This window comes from Brassica rapa, chromosome A04 (assembly GCF_000309985.2).
Source record: "Brassica rapa cultivar Chiifu-401-42 chromosome A04, CAAS_Brap_v3.01, whole genome shotgun sequence".
In the NCBI taxonomy this organism is placed as follows: Eukaryota; Viridiplantae; Streptophyta; class Magnoliopsida; order Brassicales; family Brassicaceae; genus Brassica; species Brassica rapa.
In genome coordinates this window covers 25,309-43,981 of record NC_024798.2, presented here as the reverse complement: position 1 = coordinate 43,981, position 18,673 = coordinate 25,309, and the positions used below count along the sequence as shown (strand labels likewise).

The 18,673-nt window shown below is 40.3% G+C and overlaps 5 protein-coding genes across 10 annotated transcripts; 3 read left to right on the top strand and 2 right to left on the bottom strand.

The window, feature by feature from the left end:
* The first annotated feature begins 30 nt into the window (after positions 1 to 30).
* LOC103862728 (serine/threonine-protein kinase Nek4) lies at positions 31 to 3,544 on the top strand. 6 transcript variants are annotated; one of them, XM_009140406.3, is made up of 15 exons: positions 31 to 223; positions 622 to 741; positions 835 to 901; positions 983 to 1,048; positions 1,136 to 1,182; positions 1,267 to 1,312; positions 1,410 to 1,490; positions 1,576 to 1,618; positions 1,692 to 1,741; positions 1,828 to 1,909; positions 2,010 to 2,059; positions 2,152 to 2,225; positions 2,327 to 2,378; positions 2,455 to 2,850; positions 2,929 to 3,544. In XM_009140406.3, exons 2-15 carry the CDS (start codon positions 656 to 658, stop codon positions 3,367 to 3,369), a joined length of 1,581 nt encoding a protein of 526 aa, XP_009138654.1. In that variant the 5' UTR covers positions 31 to 223; positions 622 to 655; the 3' UTR covers positions 3,370 to 3,544. The 6 variants fall into 6 exon arrangements, with proteins under 6 accessions (XP_009138654.1, XP_009138657.1, XP_009138653.3 ...); XM_009140409.3 differs by having other exon boundaries at positions 47 to 211; XM_009140405.3 differs by lacking the exon at positions 31 to 223 and adding an exon at positions 244 to 557.
* A 36-nt stretch (positions 3,545 to 3,580) lies between these two features.
* LOC103862729 lies at positions 3,581 to 5,501 on the top strand. Its single transcript, XM_009140411.3, has 2 exons — positions 3,581 to 3,891; positions 4,052 to 5,501. The coding sequence occupies exons 1-2, from the start codon at positions 3,634 to 3,636 to the stop codon at positions 5,000 to 5,002; spliced, it is 1,209 nt and encodes a 402-aa protein (XP_009138659.2). The 5' UTR covers positions 3,581 to 3,633; the 3' UTR covers positions 5,003 to 5,501.
* A 281-nt stretch (positions 5,502 to 5,782) lies between these two features.
* On the top strand, positions 5,783 to 9,536 carry LOC103862731 (VAN3-binding protein). Its single transcript, XM_009140414.3, has 6 exons — positions 5,783 to 7,153; positions 7,255 to 7,380; positions 8,117 to 8,561; positions 8,649 to 8,882; positions 8,965 to 9,072; positions 9,158 to 9,536. The coding sequence occupies exons 1-6, from the start codon at positions 6,824 to 6,826 to the stop codon at positions 9,385 to 9,387; spliced, it is 1,473 nt and encodes a 490-aa protein (XP_009138662.1). The 5' UTR covers positions 5,783 to 6,823; the 3' UTR covers positions 9,388 to 9,536.
* On the bottom strand, positions 9,486 to 10,791 carry LOC103862730 (protein LIFEGUARD 2). The gene is made up of 4 exons (XM_009140413.3): positions 10,385 to 10,791; positions 10,200 to 10,313; positions 9,962 to 10,119; positions 9,486 to 9,873 (listed from the first exon to the last, which is right to left on the bottom strand). The coding sequence occupies exons 1-4, from the start codon at positions 10,623 to 10,625 to the stop codon at positions 9,667 to 9,669; spliced, it is 720 nt and encodes a 239-aa protein (XP_009138661.2). The 5' UTR covers positions 10,626 to 10,791; the 3' UTR covers positions 9,486 to 9,666.
* A 360-nt stretch (positions 10,792 to 11,151) lies between these two features.
* LOC103862732 lies at positions 11,152 to 17,783 on the bottom strand. The gene is made up of 21 exons (XM_009140415.3): positions 17,603 to 17,783; positions 17,075 to 17,367; positions 16,728 to 16,989; positions 16,523 to 16,628; positions 16,296 to 16,437; positions 15,938 to 16,202; positions 15,443 to 15,807; positions 15,276 to 15,352; positions 14,943 to 15,084; positions 14,662 to 14,818; positions 14,092 to 14,323; positions 13,352 to 13,753; positions 13,188 to 13,245; positions 12,994 to 13,081; positions 12,784 to 12,858; positions 12,608 to 12,691; positions 12,379 to 12,522; positions 12,198 to 12,273; positions 11,856 to 11,938; positions 11,714 to 11,768; positions 11,152 to 11,610 (listed from the first exon to the last, which is right to left on the bottom strand). Exons 1-21 carry the CDS (start codon positions 17,707 to 17,709, stop codon positions 11,545 to 11,547), a joined length of 3,279 nt encoding a protein of 1,092 aa, XP_009138663.1. The 5' UTR covers positions 17,710 to 17,783; the 3' UTR covers positions 11,152 to 11,544.
* Positions 17,784 to 18,673: the final 890 nt, after the last annotated feature.

Genomic DNA, 18,673 nt, shown 5'->3' with positions numbered 1-18,673 from the left:
TTGAAATTTTGAAAAAAGGGGAAAAGAAACTGTTATTTTTGCCGCTCTCCGACGAATCGTCTGGCTTCTTCTTCATCATCTTCTCCTTGGCTTTTTCTCTCTCTCTGCTTTTCAAATTATATAAAAAAATTGTTTCTTTTGATAAAGTATGGCATTTTGGTAGTAGAAGTAACAGTGTAATTCGATACCCTGCTCATCTACCAGGGTGTCGGTACGATTCAAGGTCCAAAAAAGACCTAATACAATTTATATTTTATTTAAAAGTTCATTTTTTAAAATTAAAATCAGTATGTCTTTGTGCATATGAAGAAGAGTATATGATTACGGGAGCTGGTTCACACTTTTGTCATGATTACTGTTTTGATGAAAGCAATCATAAATCTTTGCTGAAAGCTACATCTCGATCTTATTTTGGTGCTTGACGTGACACTGATTGGATTTCTGTAGTAGATTGATTCCATTACTGTTTTTTTTTTAATTAATTTTAATAGTTGTGCGGTGTGTGCTTCTATGTCTCTCTGTGCCTGCCTGTTTCTAGTTTCCAATCATCTTAATAAGTATTAGTAGTACTTAATTTTATTCTTTCACTCTTCTCATATAACTATATATATATGCTTCCAGTTTGTTACAAGACTCTTGTGGTGAAACTTGGATCATGGAGCGGTATGAAGTTCTTGAACAGATTGGGAAAGGCTCCTTTGGCTCTGCTCTTCTTGTCAGACACAAACAAGAACGAAAGAAGTATTGTACATGTCTATACTTACTTTCTTTTAATTGTTCCTGGTTCTGCTCTTCTTATCCATGTTTACTCTGCTTCTTCTTGAATTCTCACAGATACGTCTTGAAAAAGATTCGTCTCGCTCGTCAGTCTGATAGGGCTCGCCGTTCAGCTCATCAGGAGGTTTACCTCTTCTCTTCCACCACCACCTTTTTTTTATTATTAATATTTTTTTAAGATGATGAGGTTGGACGATGGTTTCAGATGGAGCTCATTTCTACTGTCCGAAATCCATTTGTTGTTGAGTACAAAGATTCATGGGTTGAAAAGGTCTCTTGTGCTTTGCCTCTTTTGTGTTTTTTTTTTGCGCATTCTCTGCAAAGAAAAAAAAAAGACTTATCATATCATGTTTTCCAGGGTTGCTATGTGTGCATCGTTATTGGATACTGCGAAGGCGGAGACATGTAAAACGGCTTTCACAAATAAATTTTTAAGTTACAAGAAACTTTGCCTCTTACTTACTTTCAATTTGATGAATCCTCTTGCAGGACAGAAACCATAAAAAGAGCATGTGGTGTTCATTTCCCTGAAGAGGTTTTGTCTCTCTCCCATTATGTCTTCTTCACTTGTTTACAATATATGGTGACTGCCATTTAAAAATTTGACGAAGATAAACAATCAAATATTGCAGAAACTCTGCCAATGGCTTGTTCAACTCCTAATGGCACTCGATTATCTGCACTCCAACCATATTCTTCACCGTGATGTCAAGGTACAAGATCTATCACCTCAATGGCTTCTACAACTCTCTTCGTTTATCTCAACCATCTAACTGTCTCATTCACATTTCTTTTCAGTGTTCTAATATATTCTTGACAAAAGAGCAAGACATACGGCTTGGTAAGTTTCTGTGAGTTTCACTTGTCTTTGCCACTTTGTGATCTAATTTACGCATCCACCATTTTGGTCTTAGGTGACTTTGGCCTCGCTAAGATTCTCACTTCTGATGACCTTACTTCCTCTGTAAGTTCTTTATATTTGAACAAAAACAAATTGTTTCTGAGAAACTGTAATGAAAAGTCAAAGTAAGTGTGTGTGTGTTTTAATAGGTTGTTGGGACTCCAAGTTACATGTGCCCTGAGCTTCTTGCTGACATACCTTACGGATCAAAGTCAGACATTTGGTCTTTGGGTAAGTATATAACTATTCATTTCTTCATTAGCTTTTTTTCTACTTATCATCCAACACTTTTTGAGCTTGTGACTAACCTTTAATACATTGTGGCAAGCAGGATGCTGCATGTACGAAATGTCTGCTCATAAGCCCCCTTTCAAAGCTACTGTAAGTGTCCTTATTAAATTATGTTGATCAGTTTTTGAGTCCTGATTTGGAGTTTAAAAGATGAAATGGTGACATATTACTGTTGATAACAGGATGTGCAGACATTGATCAGCAAAATACACAAACTGATAATGGATCCCATCCCTGCCATGTATTCCGGCTCATTGTAAGCCTGTAACCATATTCTCTCTCTGTTAACACTAATAAATCGACTAACTAGGCTGTAATGTAACCAACAACCTCTTTCCTCTGCTTATCTGCATGCAGCCGAGGCCTCATCAAAAGTATGATGAGGAAAAATCCTGAACTCAGGCCAAGTGTAAGTTTCCTATAATGCTTATCAATTGGTATTAAACCATAGTTGATCTAAGGATATTATTGTCATGTCAATGCAGGCAAGCGAGCTGCTAAACCACCCTTATCTTCAGCCTTACATCAGCATGGTTTATATGAAGCTAGAGAGTCCCAGACGGAGCCAGTGGTGTGAGACGAAGGAAAGAAGGCGTTCGTTTAGTAGCAACGACAGGAGATTGAATCCGAGTGTATCTGATACAGAAGCAGGCTCTGTGTCTTCTTCAGGGAGAGCATCCCATTCACCAATGTTCAGGCGAAGAAAAGTGTCAGAAGTAACAGTTGGAGTCGTCAGCGAAGAGATTGTTGCACAAAGGGAAGAAGGAGTAGTCAAGAAGCAATCTGGTGCAGCAGCTAAAACCCCGAGAATGGCCGGGACCTCAACAAAACAGCCAAAGAGGCTTGAAACGCCGTCAAGCACCCCCCGTACTGTTCAACTGGTAAGAAAGAAAAGAAAAGAAAGCTTTTAAAGTAATAGACAGAGTAGTGATCAGTGTTGTTGTGTGGTGTTTTATCAGACGGATAGGAGGAGGAGAGCATCTCTTCCGTTGGTCGTGGAAAACCCTTACGCTTGCGAATCGGACATTTCTGTAAACGCTCCAAGGTTCGACAAGATCGTTGAATACCCCGAAGATCTCTTCCAGAACAGAGAGACAACCAGCTCAGGAGGAGTAGCCAGGCGATCTTCTTTTTCTTCGATGACGACGACGAAAGACAAGTGTACAACTACTGTTCAGACAAGGTCAGTGTCGGAAGTAAAACAGAGAAGGTTCGACACGTCGTCGTATCAGCAGCGTGCGGAGGCTCTGGAGGGACTGCTGGAGTTCAGCGCGAGGCTTTTACAGCAGGAGAGGTACGAAGAGCTTGGGGTTCTCCTTAAACCGTTTGGACCGGAGAGAGTGTCTCCGAGAGAGACTGCCATCTGGTTGACCAAGAGCTTCAAAGAAGCTTCCGTGTAGATCAAGCAAGGCTTTCTATTTCTATTTGCTTGGTTGATTTGTATAATAAATAAAGGTTGGGGTTTATGGGCCTGATTGTTGTATTGGGCCACTTTTAATTGTGAATGTTTTGGAAAATGTGTGTGGGGGTCAATTCGTAAAGAATTAATAAAAGATGGGGTTGTTAGACAAGAAATGGTAAGTAAGGGGTCATTTCGTAATTTGAAAAACGAGAGAATATAGGGAGGAACAGGGGGACCCAGTGGGGAGGGGGAAAGTGAAAGGATGAAGGGAGGAGGAGGAGGAGGAGACAAAGTGGAAGCAGAGATTCTGGAACCTTATCAGCTGTCCTTCTCAGATCTTCTTGACCGAAAACGATGTCAGCTGATCTCGAGAAACGTGATGGAAGCACTGGGCCCAAACGGTCCAGGCCTGCTTTGCATCACCGGCGTTATAGGCTCCGCCCTCCTCCGCCGTAAGCTCCTTCCGATGGCTCGGAAACTGGCTCTGCTTGATCCCGATAAGCGGAATCGCATTCTCAAGGTAATCCCTTTTCTGCAAGCTTTCCATCTCAAGATTTCTCAGTTGACTTTCTAAGTTGTTGGAACTTTGATCTGATCTGTTGACATACTCTCTCTCTCTCTCTCTCTCTCTCGGTGCTGTGTGTGTGTGTTTTATTCATTCATCCTATACTGACAAAAAGGAGCACCACTTGGGAAGCGACGTTCCTCTCAAGAATCCAGAACGACTTGTCTCTTCTTTTGCTATGCACCTCCATTATCAACCACCTTCTTCTAACTCTTCTCTGTGGTATGATCCTGGTTCTGGCGTTGGAACTACCCTAGACTCCCTGGAGGATGATGATGACGACTTCAACAATCTTGGTGATGTGTTTAGGAAACTTGGGTTTTGTATGATGGAGTTGGGTTTGTCCATAGCTCGAGTGTGCGACAGGGAGATTGGTGGAGGCTTTCTCGAGGGGACCTTACTTGATTCTTGCACTGCTAAAGGACGCCTCATACATTACCACTCCCCTGCTGATCAGTCTTCTCTCAGAGAAGAAGCCCAGAGGATGAGGAAGCATCCTATTTCTGGCAAGTATAGAAATGGGAGTCACTTCAATCTCTGGCAACAGTGGCATTACGATTATGGCATCTTTACCATTCTCACTGATCCTCTCTTTCTATCTTCCCATTCCTGCCACGATTGCAATTTGATTACCAGTCACTCTTATCTTAGGATCTATCATCCCAGCAATAACAAGTTCTACATGGTCAAGACTCCTCAGGACAGTTTTATTGTTCAAATTGGAGAATCTGCTGACATTTTGTCCAATGGGAAGCTACGGTCGACCCTCCACTGCGTGTGCAGACCAGACCAGCTGGAGCACATAAGCCGCGAGACTTTTGCGGTCTTCTTACAGCCAAAATGGAACCACACTTTCTCAGTCTCGGAACATACAATGGAACATATAAGGTCAGGTTCTCTACAGAGACGGCCAATACTTGATACGGATGAGGTTTCTAAAGCAGACATTCATAACGTTGTTCCACCTCTATCGTCTCGGATTAGGGATGGGATGACATTTGCCGAGTTTTCTCGTGAAACAACTAAGCAGTACTATGGAGGGAGTGGCTTGCAATCTAATAGATAACCCACCCGCCCTTGTTCGTTAGGCATGTGTAAAAATGAATACCCCATGTAAATAACGTGTGTTAGGAGCAATTTGTTCATTGTGAGTGTGAAGTCAAGAAGAATGAGCCAACAACAAGTGCTGTCTTCTTTCTGAGAGTGACTAAAGGGAGAGTTGGGATTCGTCTTTTCGATGTTGGAGCCAAAACAGTGAAAGTTGTTACTTCGTTTTCACAGTCAAAAGCTCTCCCTTTCACACAGACAGACATACTTGCTTTATTTTTTTTCCTGCTCTTCTTTAGTCTCTCTCCGTGACTCGGTTTATGTTCTCTGTTGTGTCTCCCCCGAGCTTACATCTCCCTGTTTGTTAGCTTTCAAGGGTCGCATTAAGACAAAGTGGTGTTAATAAAGTTAAAGCTGCCCTTGTTACAGTCTTTCTTTTCTGTTCTTTGAACATATTTTCATGAATGGGTTTTGTACGTGTATATCAAATCGAGAAAAAAAGTGTTATGGCTCTCGCAGACCCTTTTCTTTTGTGAATTCAAAACAAAGATTTGAACGTTCTCCCTTCAAAGATGCTTACTTTGACTTGGATGTGCTTTTTACATAGAAAAGGATCTTGGGGTTTCAAAAACCTTAGAAACAGCGGATATGGTTTAGGTTATATAAATAGGTGTCTATTGTAAGCAAATCAAAGGCAAAGGCAAAAGCAAGACAGATATAAAAGTATTTTAAAGAAAGAATAAAAATAGAAAAAGAGGATTCATCATTCAAAGTGCTGAAATACAATTGAAGTTTAATTGGTATAAAATACAAAACGTCCAAACAAGAACAATGATTGCAAGCAAAGGAATAATCAGAGAGACAAAATGACAATTTTTCTAGTGGATTTTTTTACTAAAGAATAGAAAATGTGGGTATCCCTAGAATCAGACAGATCAAAAGGGAATAAAGGATGTATCTTTATTAAGTGGTCACCCACTTCAATAGCAAAGTGCATGTGTATACTAATTTATGTATGGTAAGTTATCCAATACTCTTTTAAGATTATTGTTGTTGGGTTTTATTAACATCTTAATTATGTTTGTACAAGAAGAAAAGAAAATCAGAAGTTTTGATTTGTCAGTCCTGAAGATATATATGCTTGTAGAAAAACTTGGATTAACTGATCATACACATAGTAAGGAATGCATAAAACATTTTAAAAGTTGCTATAGAAGTGGAAGAGGGAGAAAGGAAGCTGACGTAATGGAAAGCACGCGACGCAGCATGTGTAAATTGTACCATACAGGTTGCAGCTTTGTGCTTCAAAATCAAAGGAAAAGGCAGCATTGCGTAATAGGGACCAACAACATCCTCTAATGATCGGTTTGCAAACCGCTAACTAGATGCTTGATTAATAAACACACCAAGACCCAAATCTTGTACTTACTTAAAAGTCTTATAGAACCAGTATTGTGGTTAGTACTTAGATTAGTTTAAAGGCAAACACACACAAAGATGGCTTTATTCCCTCCTCTTTTTTTTCTTAGACTCCTTTGTGACGCCTAAAGTAATTTTTGAGGTGTATTAATTAAACAAATGGAAAGATGCGGCCTTGTTATTGAAAAGAGACGTCTTTATTATTGTTTGCTGGTGGCATCCATTACTTACGCAACCACTATATATAAATTTTTCAAGGTGTTTACTATTTATAAACTCACTCTCAAATACTTTTATTTCCTTTAAATTAAACAGTGGAAAACACCTTAACGTTTTTTGGTCTTTCTATATATATTACACACTTACAGACACACTAGTCTCCTTCTCAAGCTTTGAACTCAAGTTTAAAGAAAAAAAAAGGATGGAGAGAGAAATGAGACGACCGAACCCAATCAACAGCTCACGCCGACCGGATATAGGCGCCGGTAGTACTCAACTCCCGGAAAGCCCACGAGGCCCGATGGAGTTCTTGTCAAGATCGTGGAGCGTGTCTGCCTTGGAAGTCTCCAGGGCTCTCCACACAGCCAAAACAGCAGGTCCGTCCACAACAAGAACGCCTTCCCTTAACGCCTCGATACCGGAAGAAACCAACCCTGAGAAAGAAGAATGTCAGGCAGAGAACAGCAGCCAGTTCTCGTTTGCTGCTTCTGCAACTTCACAGCTTGTTCTTGAGCGCATTATGTCTCAATCGGTACGTATGGATTAGTTAAAATGTTCTCTCAGCCAGATAGACTCTGTTTCTGTTGCCTGAATGAGTTTTTTTTTATTTTTTAAATGTTTTGAATAATAAAGGAGGTGTCACCGTTAACGTCGGGGAGGTTATCACATAGCAGTGGCCCACTCAACGGCGGTGGTTCTTTTACGGAGACAGACAGCCCTCCGATATCTCCTTCAGATGACTTCGACGACGTCGTAAAGGTACTTCTTCCTTTCATTAACTTTAGTGTAATCCTTGATTTCTCACTTTTCCACAATCCGCAAATAAAATTAAAATATGTTTAAAAGAAAAAAGAGGCAATGTAGTAAGAAAAAAGTACAGTCAAGTGAAAGCAGAGTCAAAATGAACGCTTTAGTTTTGCAGACAAGAGCAGATTTGACTTTGACTCTCCACTTTACAACCTGTATTTAGTCTCTCACTCACGAAAAAGAAAGAAGTATATATATATTTCCCTCCATTTTATCGTATAACTATGCATAACTAACCAATCTTCTAATTACTGAAAAAAATAGATAAGCGATACTTTAGAGTTGTATCGTTGGCATAATTTAAGGAATTGAAGCGATCAGAGCCGTCTAGGTCTTGGGACTATAAGACGCACTAAAGCCAGTCGGCCATCATTAAATCAGATTATATAGTTAGATATGCGACAAACTTATATCATTTATTAACTGAATGCATTTACTCTGAAGAATTTTTGAACACGGGAATAGAAATGTGACTGCACCGCCTAGAACTCCTTTATGTTTTGGCTCATTTTTAAGAAACATTGTTATTTAAATGCCTGCCACACTCTCACTTTTACTAGTCTTCTCTTCATCTGCTGCTTTGGTACTACTGTCTGCTTCAAAGATTATAATAATAACACAACCTCCTGTTAGAATTTCCTTCACTTCTTTACTCTTAACCAAGCCCACCTACTATTTACCATTGCAGTATTTTCGTTCCCACAACACCATACAGCCTCTTTTCACCGGCACAGGAGGCACCCGTGGTACCACTGGAAACGGCAGCAATACCCCAGTGGCTGGAGCACCCCCAAAGACTGTTGGTAGGTGGCTCAAGGACCGTAAAGAAAAGAAGAAAGAAGAGAGTAGAGCTCACAACGCGCATGTCCATGCAGCTGTCTCTGTTGCAGCCGTTGCATCTGCCGTCGCAGCTATAGCAGCAGCTACAGCTGCCTCTTCCCAAGGTAAAAACGAGCAGATGGCCAGGGTTGATATGGCCATGGCTTCTGCTGCTGCGCTTGTGGCCGCCCAGTGTGTGGAGGCTGCTGAAAACATGGGCGCTGAGAGGGATCATTTGACATCTGTTGTCAGCTCTGCGGTGAACGTTAAGTCCCATGATGACATTGTGACACTCACTGCCGCTGCTGCAACAGGTATTGTATTATTAATTATAAGCATACGTGGTAATCAAATTCACTTCTGACGAGAATTCATATGCTGATTCACCCACGTTTTTGCAGCTCTGCGAGGAGCAGCCACATTGAAGGCAAGAGCGCTTAAAGAAGTATGGAACATAGCTGCAGCGTTGCCAGCCGATAAAGGTGCAAGCTCAGCCCTGTGTGGGCAGGTTGAAACAAAGCATAGCGGTAGTAGCTTTAGTGGAGAACTACCAATAGCTGGGGAAGACTTCCTTGGCGTCTGTAACCAGGAACTACTAGCTAAAGGCGCTGAGCTCCTCAAACGAACTCGCGGAGGTACTCCAAAGCTACACTCGTTTAAATGACATAAAAAAAAAAAAGAGAAGAAGGCTTTGCTGATATTGTATTTTGTAAGCAGGTGATCTCCACTGGAAGATTGTCTCTGTCTACATGAACAAAGCAGGCCAGGTTGTGCTGAAAATGAAGAGTAAACACGTCGGGGGGACATTCACTAAGAAGAAGAAACGTACAGACATTTTCCTCTTCTATAGAGCAGATACTAGAAAGCTAATAACAAGACAAGTAATAAATTTTGTTTTGGCTTGATGCAGATATGGTGGTGGAAGTGAAGAAGGACATAGCAGCGTGGGCAGGGAGGGATCTATTCAACGGGGACAAGCATCACTACTTCGGCTTGAAGACTGAGACGAAGAGAGTCATCGAATTTGAATGCAGGAACGAAAGGGAGTATGACATATGGACTCAGGGGGTTTCCCGCCTTGTAGCCATCGCTGCAGAGAGGAAGCAGAAGAACTCCATGTCCAAATGGACGGCACCTTAATAACAAGTAGCAGAGAGAGAGAGAAGTAGATGCTTTTGTGCGAACTTCATATGATAAGTAAGAATAGGTCTAAACATGGAAGAGTAGAAGACATCCCCTTTTGTAATAATATCCTTTTTATTGCATTAATTGAAGAAATTACTTCTAAAGCTAACAACTTTCACAAGTATGATGTATTATGTTACAGCGTTTCAAACAAGACACAAATTTCATTGCAAAACGAATTTAGACACAAAGAGCAGATAGAAGCAATGACATAAATCTAGAGAAGAGGGGGTTTTAACTATCAGCAGCCCTCAAGAGAGTGAGCAGAGATAGGAAGAGGTTAATGACGTCCAAATAAAGGGAAATTGCAGCCCAGATGTACTCGTCGTAGGAATGTCTCTTGATCAAGTTGTCAGTGTCATATACAATGTAGCCACAAAAGATGATGGATGCCAAACAACCATAGATCATCACCGATATCTTTCCTAGAGGGAAGAGAATCTGCCCCAAAAAAAGAAACACAATAGGACTCAATGTGATAAAAAACCATAATTAAACGAAGGCAAGGAGGATTCGTGTGAAACGGTACCTGGATGAAGGAAAAGACCATAAGGACAATGACAGCACCGAACAAGAAGGGACCGAGGAAGTTGAAGTCATGGCCTCTCTTGGCAGCCCAGAACGTGTAGAGAGTGAGGGAAACCACCACAACAGCCGTCAAAATCACAGCCTCGAGGATGACTTTTCCTGTTGACAAAGATAATTGCGTCAAATCAGGTTAGTTAGGATTAGCATTCTCATTTGACCCCAAAAAAAGAAAGACTTACCGCTGGTAAAGGCGCAGGTCAAGCCAACAGCAAAGGCGAGAGAGACGGTGAAAATGGCGAGTAATAGATAGTTGACAGGATGCTTCTGGTGGTAGTAATACAAGGGCCACATCACTGCAATCCAAAAACAACAATATGAGAAAGGACGACAAGTGCTATAGAGATAGAGAAGCGCAGGGAATTACCAATCAAAGGAGTGAAGATGAGAAGGATGTAGAGGGCGAAGCCGGCGCTGGTGGTGGTGAAGAAGACGGATATCGGATGAACTTTAACGACGGTGGCGGCCACGGCGATTGTGACGAGGAGCTGGATGGAGATGATCGAATAGACCTTACGGATGAAAGACCATCGGAGCTCGGGGCTCTCCATCATCATCGGGTACAGAGGCGTCTGAGCCGACTCCAGATCATACTTCTGGTTCCACATCTTCCCGATCAAAATCAATCAGAGATGAATCTCAGAATCTTCTCGAGAGAGATAAACAAATGCGATTGAGAATAGAGAGAGAGCGATTGAAATTGGGGATTGCCGGAAGAGAACCCAAATATGTAGACGACGACACCCAAGAGGCGGCGGCGAACTAGAGAAACTTCCCGATACGTCGACCAATTAAATTAATTAGACGCCTCAGATCTAGACACGTGTAGACATCCTGGTTGTTCATCGTACTCCGTGGGCCTCTTCAGAGTCTGAACTATTCTCTTTTAATATTTTTATGGGCTAATGGCCCAGATTTTTCAACATTTGTGACTTCTTTGGTCGTTAAAAATCGTAGTTTGTGACTTTAATGCTAAAACTTGGTTAGCGTTTATCTTGATTTTCATCTTCCACGTACATAAACTTTTTTTTACTGTAAACAAATGTTTTCTTACGTTTATTCTATGCACATAAACAAAAGGTCTTTTAGCTAACCGGATTAATGCAATAATTACTCTGGAAAGAAAGAATGAAAACGTTTGAATGTAAGTGCATTAGCTAGATGTTAAAATCCTAATGAGTTTACTTTCCCAAGAAAGATTGTACTAATTTGTAAAGACAACAAATATTAACACGAAATTTCAGCAATTTACAGGTAAGAGACTCAAAAGTACTTTGTAACAATGTTTTCTATTTTTATCCACAACCTTTTGTGCTTCCTCACTTCCCTTTTGGACTATTTATTCATTCATATTTCACAAAGGGAATCGACTTGTGAGATACGTTGATATACAACTCAAGTCTTCTCTACAGACTTCTAAATTTCTTCAAGACAAGGATGTTCCCCAATCATCAAACCACCGCTTGTTTTGTTTGCCAATTTATAACTGCGGCAAGAGAAACCGTATCCTCCTTTTTTTCTCTACAATCAGGAGCTCGGGGGAGGCTGGAAATAAGGGTGCTGCAGAGCTTCATCAACATTCATTCTGTCCTCCTACACTCCCCACACAAATATCATCCAAATACCCCAATGCTCTTTAAGGATAAGATAACTACAAGGTATATACATATAACGAGAAAAGTCAAGAGGATCTCACAGGGTACCACTGTAATAGACTCCGCACCAACCTTAAAGCCCAAACATTAGGAAACCTGCATTTTCCTTTCCACATTTCAGAAAAAAACTGTACCTAGCATCTTCTCAAAACTACCTTCATGTCAAGGAATCATCAAACTAACCCAATTTTAAGAGGGTCTCTACTCTTTATCTGTTCTCCAAAAAATTCTTCAGAGCATTTCCATGACGCAAGCGAAATCCCACCCTACATCCCACAATATATATAACCTTTGCATAAGACAATAATCATCCTAAATCATCCAAATTAAATTCACCCTGGCTGTAGACATTGCGACACTCGATAACATATGAGGCAAAAGAAAGCTGAACTGCTTACCAAGAATAACTGAACAACATAATATCATCAATTAAACATCAAACTGAATTTTTAAGACAAGTCAAACAAAACGTAGGTATATGAATTTACTAACCATGGTCACTCAACGAAACAAACTTTTCTTTACCTGCTTTGAGCTGGCTCCACCATGTTTTAAAGAGCTACCTGGGATTAGGATGCACATTTCCATAAAGGATCGAAGTCTGCCACCCAAAATTGAAATCCAAACAAATAACTAGTTGTCACCAAAGAGTTGTGTAGTGATCGGTCTCAAGCAAAAATGAGTTACACTCCTAAATGTAACTTACTTGTATGCAAGCTCTTTAAAGTTTTCACTCCAACCTCTGATATGTTGATCCAAAAGGGCACGTGTAACAGAACTAATATCAAAAACGTTTGGTGATCCTAAAATCATTTCTAACATCACAACCCCAACACTCCACATATCGTATCTGCAAGAAAAAAGGTGTCATATACTTGGCCAGGGTCAGTTGGAGCCACGTTTAAAAAAGAAAAGAAATAGTAGAACTCCCATACTTCATTGTCAAACTGGTCGGCCCACGGTGCCAGCTGCTGTTCAGAATGGCTTCGGGCGGTGCATAATCATGAGTTTGTTCTGCTCTGAATTCAAGATAATCCAAAGTATTATCATAATCAGGATTCACAAACCAGAGAAGGAAGAATTTCCAAAATAAATATACAAAAAGAAGTACCTTGAAGGACCTACTGAACCATAATAATGTTTCATTGTGAATTCATCAAGTGCACTGCCAAAGTCGATGATGCGCCTAAAAAGTGATTGTAACACCATCAGTTACCATGAAACAAAAATTACATAAGCGGAGGACTAAAAGACTTGAGTGTCGCAGAAGTTTAAAATACTGGAGCAAAATGAATAAACTAGAAGACTGTTATTACAGTACATTTTAGTTTTGAAGTTATAATCTCCTTTTGGTGCACCCTTTAAGCATCTGCCTGACTTGATGTCTTCAAGGCATATCACCATATTCTCTAAGGAACATGCCATGCATCTATTGTAATTAGTTTCCGTGAGAATAGTCATCTGTCACAGATTGTACACTATATGAACTACCATTAACATCAGAGTATTTCTTACCGGGTTTTATATCTCTGTGAGTAATATTGCGATCATGGCAGGCCTTTAGACCCAGCAACTGAAAAGAATGTTAAAGTGTAAAACGAAAAGCAAGCACAGATACGATTAGATCCCCACGATGCATCAGCACAAGAACAAAATCAGAACATTCTCAAAATTCCTACCAATTGCCATATTATTCTGCGCATTTCTTCTTTTCCTGAATCTGTTGTCTTCAACCATTTCCACCAGTTTGACGGACGAAGTATCTGCCCATGACTTGCCTCTTCAGCCTTTTCACCAGCAGGGATATTCTCTGCTTCTTCCACAGTGTACATCAGCTTTGATAAAGACACACCCTCGTGATGAAACACAAGCCATATGTCATTATATCGAGATTCAAAATACTCTATGTATCTTGCAATATGTTTCAAACCCTCTTCAGAGAGATCTAGTTCTGATGATGCTGATTGAGGACTTGACGTTTGCGCTGAAGAACTTCCACTTATGCTGTATGCATTTAGAAACAGTTCACCAAAATGTTTCTCCCTTAGACCACTTAAATATACAGTTGGTCCTCTCTCTACCTGTTTAGGAAAAAAACAGAATGTATAAATTTAATTTGTGAAGGACTTGCATCTACAAGACATCATGTAGGTCGATAGATATATGACATAACGAGCAGGGAGCTAAATCTTGCAAGGAATAACCTAAGCCAGATCCTTAATAATTTATTTATGCAAGAACCACTCAGTCTAAAACCATTTTTTACTGTAAGCAATAAACGGTGGAGAACTACTGCCAGTCTGCCACCCCAAAATAACCACAGAGTAATACCCACAAAACAAATACACGAAAAGAAAATGGCACACACATATCATATATAAAAAAGGAAGGATTAAAAGTCCCAAAAGAGAACACGCACCATTATACGCTTCAAAATGAAGGAGTTATCAGGAGCATTAGCATCATAATGATCTGTAGATGTACTGCTAGTTACGTTATCAACGTATTCGTTGGTATGACCACCACTTTTTGATGTATTCTCATCTTCCTGGATCCAACTAGTAGCGTTACTTCCTTGATAGCAATTCCAGTGAAATGCCAACCATACCTCACCAAATGCACCACGCCCAAATTTTTTCTTCAGGACATAGCTAAAAATCACATAGCATTACACACTTTCATCAGACATTTTCTAAGACTATTTTTTTTCTATTTGAAAAGATAACTGTTTCCATAATATGGAGACACTAATTCCAACATGTTTCTTTGTGAAAAAACATCTAGCCAAAATGCAACAAGAAGACGTTAATGCACTCAGCAACAGCATTTGCCCCTCCACAATTTAGCAGTGACTACATAGCCAAGGTTGCTATTCCTAATCAGAACTAGTTAAAACTTAAAATCATGAACAGCGATCCCATTCATCAATGATGATACGGAAAACGGAAAAAAAAAAACTTATCAATCACGAAGGAAAAGAAGAAGTCACCTCGAGTCCGGAAATGGAATTTCCTCCGTCCCGTTATTAGCACCAAAACCATGGAAGGGTACAGATTCAAGTAACCCAAGGAAAGTAGCAAAGCTATCAGGATTGATACACTGGTCTTGATTCTCGTTAGTAGCCGTCGCAGAAGGCAAGCACCAGCCTTTATCACCGGGAAAATGTTCAGATGCACCGACGAAGGGGAAGAATCAAGGATATGCTTATAAATAGTACAACAGCAACAAGGATGCTGAAAATAAAATGTCCTCTAAGAATTTTTCATTTACCAGAGAATGGCTCAACAGATGCAGGTAGAACCTGAGGCAAGTCACTCATGTAATCATTCAAATTGTCCATTTGTCCCAGAGACGTACCCATAAGGTGCTCTGACATATAAAAGCAGTAAAAGCTTCCGTTTTTAACTTCAACCTAGCATAAGAAGTATGGACATATCATTTAAGTTGTAATATTTTGCAGGTCGACAATGCAAACAGAACGATTTGTTACTCCCATATCTACAAAATGGTGAGATAATGCATATCATAATGATATGTCAGAGAATGCCTTGGAACAAACAAAAGACGAGTAGGAATAATGGAATCCTGTCAACTGGGTCATACCAGTAACCTGTTGAACATGGTTGCATGTGGTTGAGCCTGCTTGAATTGCAATGGACCCGAACTTATATCACCAGGTACTGTTGAAAAGACAAAAAACACTGATTAGCCAAACACGAGAGTGTCACACTCCAGATTTCATAATGCGGCTTGCAACCAAAGAAACTAACGTGGTAGTGCACATGTGTTACTCGTCAGTGCTGAATTGATCTTATATTTGTTGTTACCAATACTCTGCTCCTTCCGTTGAAGCTGAGAAACTAGATTAGATTTTAGAGGAACAACAACAGCAGCCATGTTATCCATGCTTCCCTTGTCAAAGGCAGTATTCACCAAGCAGTCTGCCAAAGAAACAGAGCAGTAAGAAGGCAGTCCTGCACCATAGCTGGTTTGATTGTTTACTTCCCCCAGACGATCACATACATCTTGCACCTTCAAGTTTTCAAAGATGCCATCAGATGACACTACCAAGTAGCTGTCATTAGCCAGTAGCGGCTGCCAGTCTAGCACCTCAGGTGCAGAGATGACACCGTAACTGAAACAGATATCAAAACTCATATTTCATCTTCAAGGAAAGTAAGTATAAACAAAAGAAATAGAGTTTCAGCAATAAGTTTGTTAAAAGAAAAACAGAAAGAAACTAAGATACAACCAGCAATGCCTACCTTTTAAAAGTAAGGTCGCCAATTGCACGGGAGACAGCTAGTTGACCGTTTACTCGTGACACACCGGCCCATTCAGTGACATAACCTCCTGCAGCTTCAACACGATTTTTTTCATCTTCTCTATTTGGATGATGATCTTTTGTCAATTCTTTGGCAATCAAACGCAGTCGCCCATTGCTATGTTCCAGTTTGAAGTCAGAGAACCGTGATGGGGAAGAAGAGTCTGGATTGCGCCTTCGCTCCCTGTACAGCTTCACTAAAGTAGCTGCAATAAGAAAACAAAATGTTTAGATCAAATTGATACACGTAATAGTGGGTTTCCGCTAGGCAGCTTGGTGTAGAAAAAGATGTTTCCAACCTCTAGCTTCATCCGGAGTCTCAAACTTTTCGGAGCACAAGAGTGCCTTAGAGTCACCGATACTGGCAACCATTAGTTGACCATCAGCGAAAAGTGCAACTGTAGCCGTAGAACCTGAATTCAACTTTCGGTTAGATGCTTCCTGGAGAAAAGAAGGTTTAGCTGGTTACATATTAATCAAGAAACTGAAGCTGAGATGTATATTCACAACCACTATAGGCGTATACCTTTGTAAATGTGGCATCAATGTCATGGATCGCTCTCAGCAATGCTTCCTTAATTATATTCAAGTGAAGAGAATCATCAAACTTTAATGGCGATGGGTCTCTCGTTCTGCCAAAAAAAAAAAAAAAACACTAGGATGGTCATTATAATTTGTCAAAAAACAGTACGTAGTTGATAGAAAGGAAGCAAATGGAAAAAGAACTCAACTGCATATTAGGATCCAGGTTGTATAGATGCATGATTTCATCACGAAGCGGAATAACAGGGTGATCTCCATTACTTGGTAACCTTCGAATCAGCTGCTTCGTGGGGGTGGTCATAGAAGAAAAGGTTGCGTCCAAGAGGAAGTTGATGTGCAAGGCAAAATAATCCAACAAAAGTCTGGAGGCCATGTCACTGGCTTCTGCACCATTGTGGCCGTCAAAGACAGCGGCAATCCCAACCAAAACATCCTTGGTTCCACTCTTCCCTGCTCGCTCAGATTACAGTCAGTGCTTCAGAGAGTTAAACTTTCAAAAGAATATCTACTGTTAAGCGAGAATAGAGATGCATACCGGGAAAGGGAATGCGGAGATCAAGAGCACAAAGAAGACGGTCCTCTTGGTATTTGCGGCGGCCTTGAAGGGCAGCCGTGTGGCAACGAGCATCCCCAGTGCGGGAGCGAGAAGGAGAAGGCCAATTCCAACGAGGACATTTGGGGGACTGAAACACAGCGGGAGCTCCTCCTTGTTTGTAAACCGTCAAACACGTGGAAGATTCCCCTCCGCAATAGCCCGAGAAAAAGAAGGCGATGATGATGAACCCTAGATTTGATTTGGCACTGCCCGTCATCTTCCCCCGTACATCCCTTGATTACAAAAATAGATAATTTAAAACTGATTCAGGATCCCTTAATGATTGAATTAGTAGTTATTGCGCTCAAAATGAAACATGTCCTTCCTATCAACTAGAAGATGTGCGGATAATCTCCATCCCCACACAAATAATCAACCAAAATCTTGACGGAGGATTTACGAGAGAATACAGATGAGGAAGCTAAACAAAATCAATTGAATCCCGCATTATCATAGATGACCATTTACCTAGAAAGGCGATCGGTTGAAGGACTGGATTGAAGACGGTGAACAACTAAGACTGGAGAAGACAACACCGTAACCCACCCTCCTCCCCCCTTTTTTTGGTTTAGCATCAATTAAAACTAAAAATGAAATTCCAAATAACACTTTTAATCCATTTTTCATTTTTGAATCAAAAAATCAAATATGCATATAGGAGGCTAGTACGGTACATATGTTAGCAAATGGGCCTGGTCTAAACTATTATCTCCGAAGCATAGGCCCAATAATATATTGTTTATTAATTATGGGCCTGGCCTAAATTATCATCTCCGAAACACCGATCGCTAATCGGTGGATGGTGATGATTAGATTGGAGGGACAAACGATGGCTATGATGTTCAATTCCACTGGTTAGTTTCTTTCGAGTCTCGTTTTTTTCTTGCAATAACTTGTTTTCAAGGGAATTTACAAACTAACTCAAAAAATATGTGCACTTGACGAATGAATCAAAACCAAATTTGTCGGCACTCCTTACTTTTTCCACAATCCAAATAAGAAAAAGAATACTTAAATAGAGACAGCGGTCATGTAAAAGAAAAGAAAGCCATCAGCAATTTGATAAAGAGAAACTTCGTAGCAGTTTCCAATATCGTTGTCAAGAAATGTGGAGGCTAATCTTCTTTATTATTCATGTGAAGACGACACTGAGAGAGATAAGGCAATTGACCTTTATATAGATAAACAAAGAAACAAATGAAGAAGTTAACCTCCACCAAATCGTAAATGTGTCCACCAATACATTATTCTCAACTCTTTTTGCTGCTCCTAGTAGCTTAGGTGTTGAGAGCAGCAGAGACGGAATGCTTCTGCAATCTTGGAGAACAGAAGAACTGAAGCAAGAATTGATGAATGGGGACGACAAATTTATTATATAGAAGCGCACACATGTCACACAACACCAAGCTTAACATATCCAAACGAATGAGCTTTTGAATATAACAAACTAAGCATGGCACTAGTAACTTGAAACTTTTCACCCACTAAAACTTGGAGAATTGTTTGTAACTCCATTTATTTTGGTTTAAAAGAAAAAGA

Excerpts from the sequence above, each read along its gene's own strand:
- LOC103862730 (XM_009140413.3), bottom strand. The coding sequence starts at position 10,625 with ATGTGGAACCAGAAGTATGATCTGGAGTCGGCTCAGACGCCTCTGTAC. Across the intron at positions 10,120-10,199 it reads GACCTGCGCCTTTACCAGCG|GAAAAGTCATCCTCGAGGCT; the intron begins GTAAGTCTTTCT and ends CTTTGTCAACAG. Across the intron at positions 9,874-9,961 it reads TGGTCTTTTCCTTCATCCAG|ATTCTCTTCCCTCTAGGAAA; the intron begins GTACCGTTTCAC and ends TTTTTGGGGCAG.
- LOC103862728 (XM_009140405.3), top strand. The coding sequence starts at position 511 with ATGTCTCTCTGTGCCTGCCTGTTTCTAGTTTCCAATCATCTTAATAA. Across the intron at positions 558-621 it reads GTTTCCAATCATCTTAATAA|TTTGTTACAAGACTCTTGTG; the intron begins GTATTAGTAGTA and ends ATATGCTTCCAG. Across the intron at positions 2,226-2,326 it reads GCCATGTATTCCGGCTCATT|CCGAGGCCTCATCAAAAGTA; the intron begins GTAAGCCTGTAA and ends ATCTGCATGCAG.
- LOC103862731 (XM_009140414.3), top strand. The coding sequence starts at position 6,824 with ATGGAGAGAGAAATGAGACGACCGAACCCAATCAACAGCTCACGCCGA. Across the intron at positions 8,883-8,964 it reads CCTCAAACGAACTCGCGGAG|GTGATCTCCACTGGAAGATT; the intron begins GTACTCCAAAGC and ends TTTTGTAAGCAG. Across the intron at positions 9,073-9,157 it reads ATTCACTAAGAAGAAGAAAC|ATATGGTGGTGGAAGTGAAG; the intron begins GTACAGACATTT and ends GGCTTGATGCAG.
- LOC103862729 (XM_009140411.3), top strand. The coding sequence starts at position 3,634 with ATGAAGGGAGGAGGAGGAGGAGGAGACAAAGTGGAAGCAGAGATTCTG. Across the intron at positions 3,892-4,051 it reads AGCGGAATCGCATTCTCAAG|GAGCACCACTTGGGAAGCGA; the intron begins GTAATCCCTTTT and ends ACTGACAAAAAG.
- LOC103862732 (XM_009140415.3), bottom strand. The coding sequence starts at position 17,709 with ATGCTAAACCAAAAAAAGGGGGGAGGAGGGTGGGTTACGGTGTTGTCT. Across the intron at positions 16,438-16,522 it reads TTGATGCCACATTTACAAAG|GAAGCATCTAACCGAAAGTT; the intron begins GTATACGCCTAT and ends TCTTTTCTCCAG. Across the intron at positions 15,808-15,937 it reads GGCGACCTTACTTTTAAAAG|TTACGGTGTCATCTCTGCAC; the intron begins GTAGGCATTGCT and ends TATCTGTTTCAG.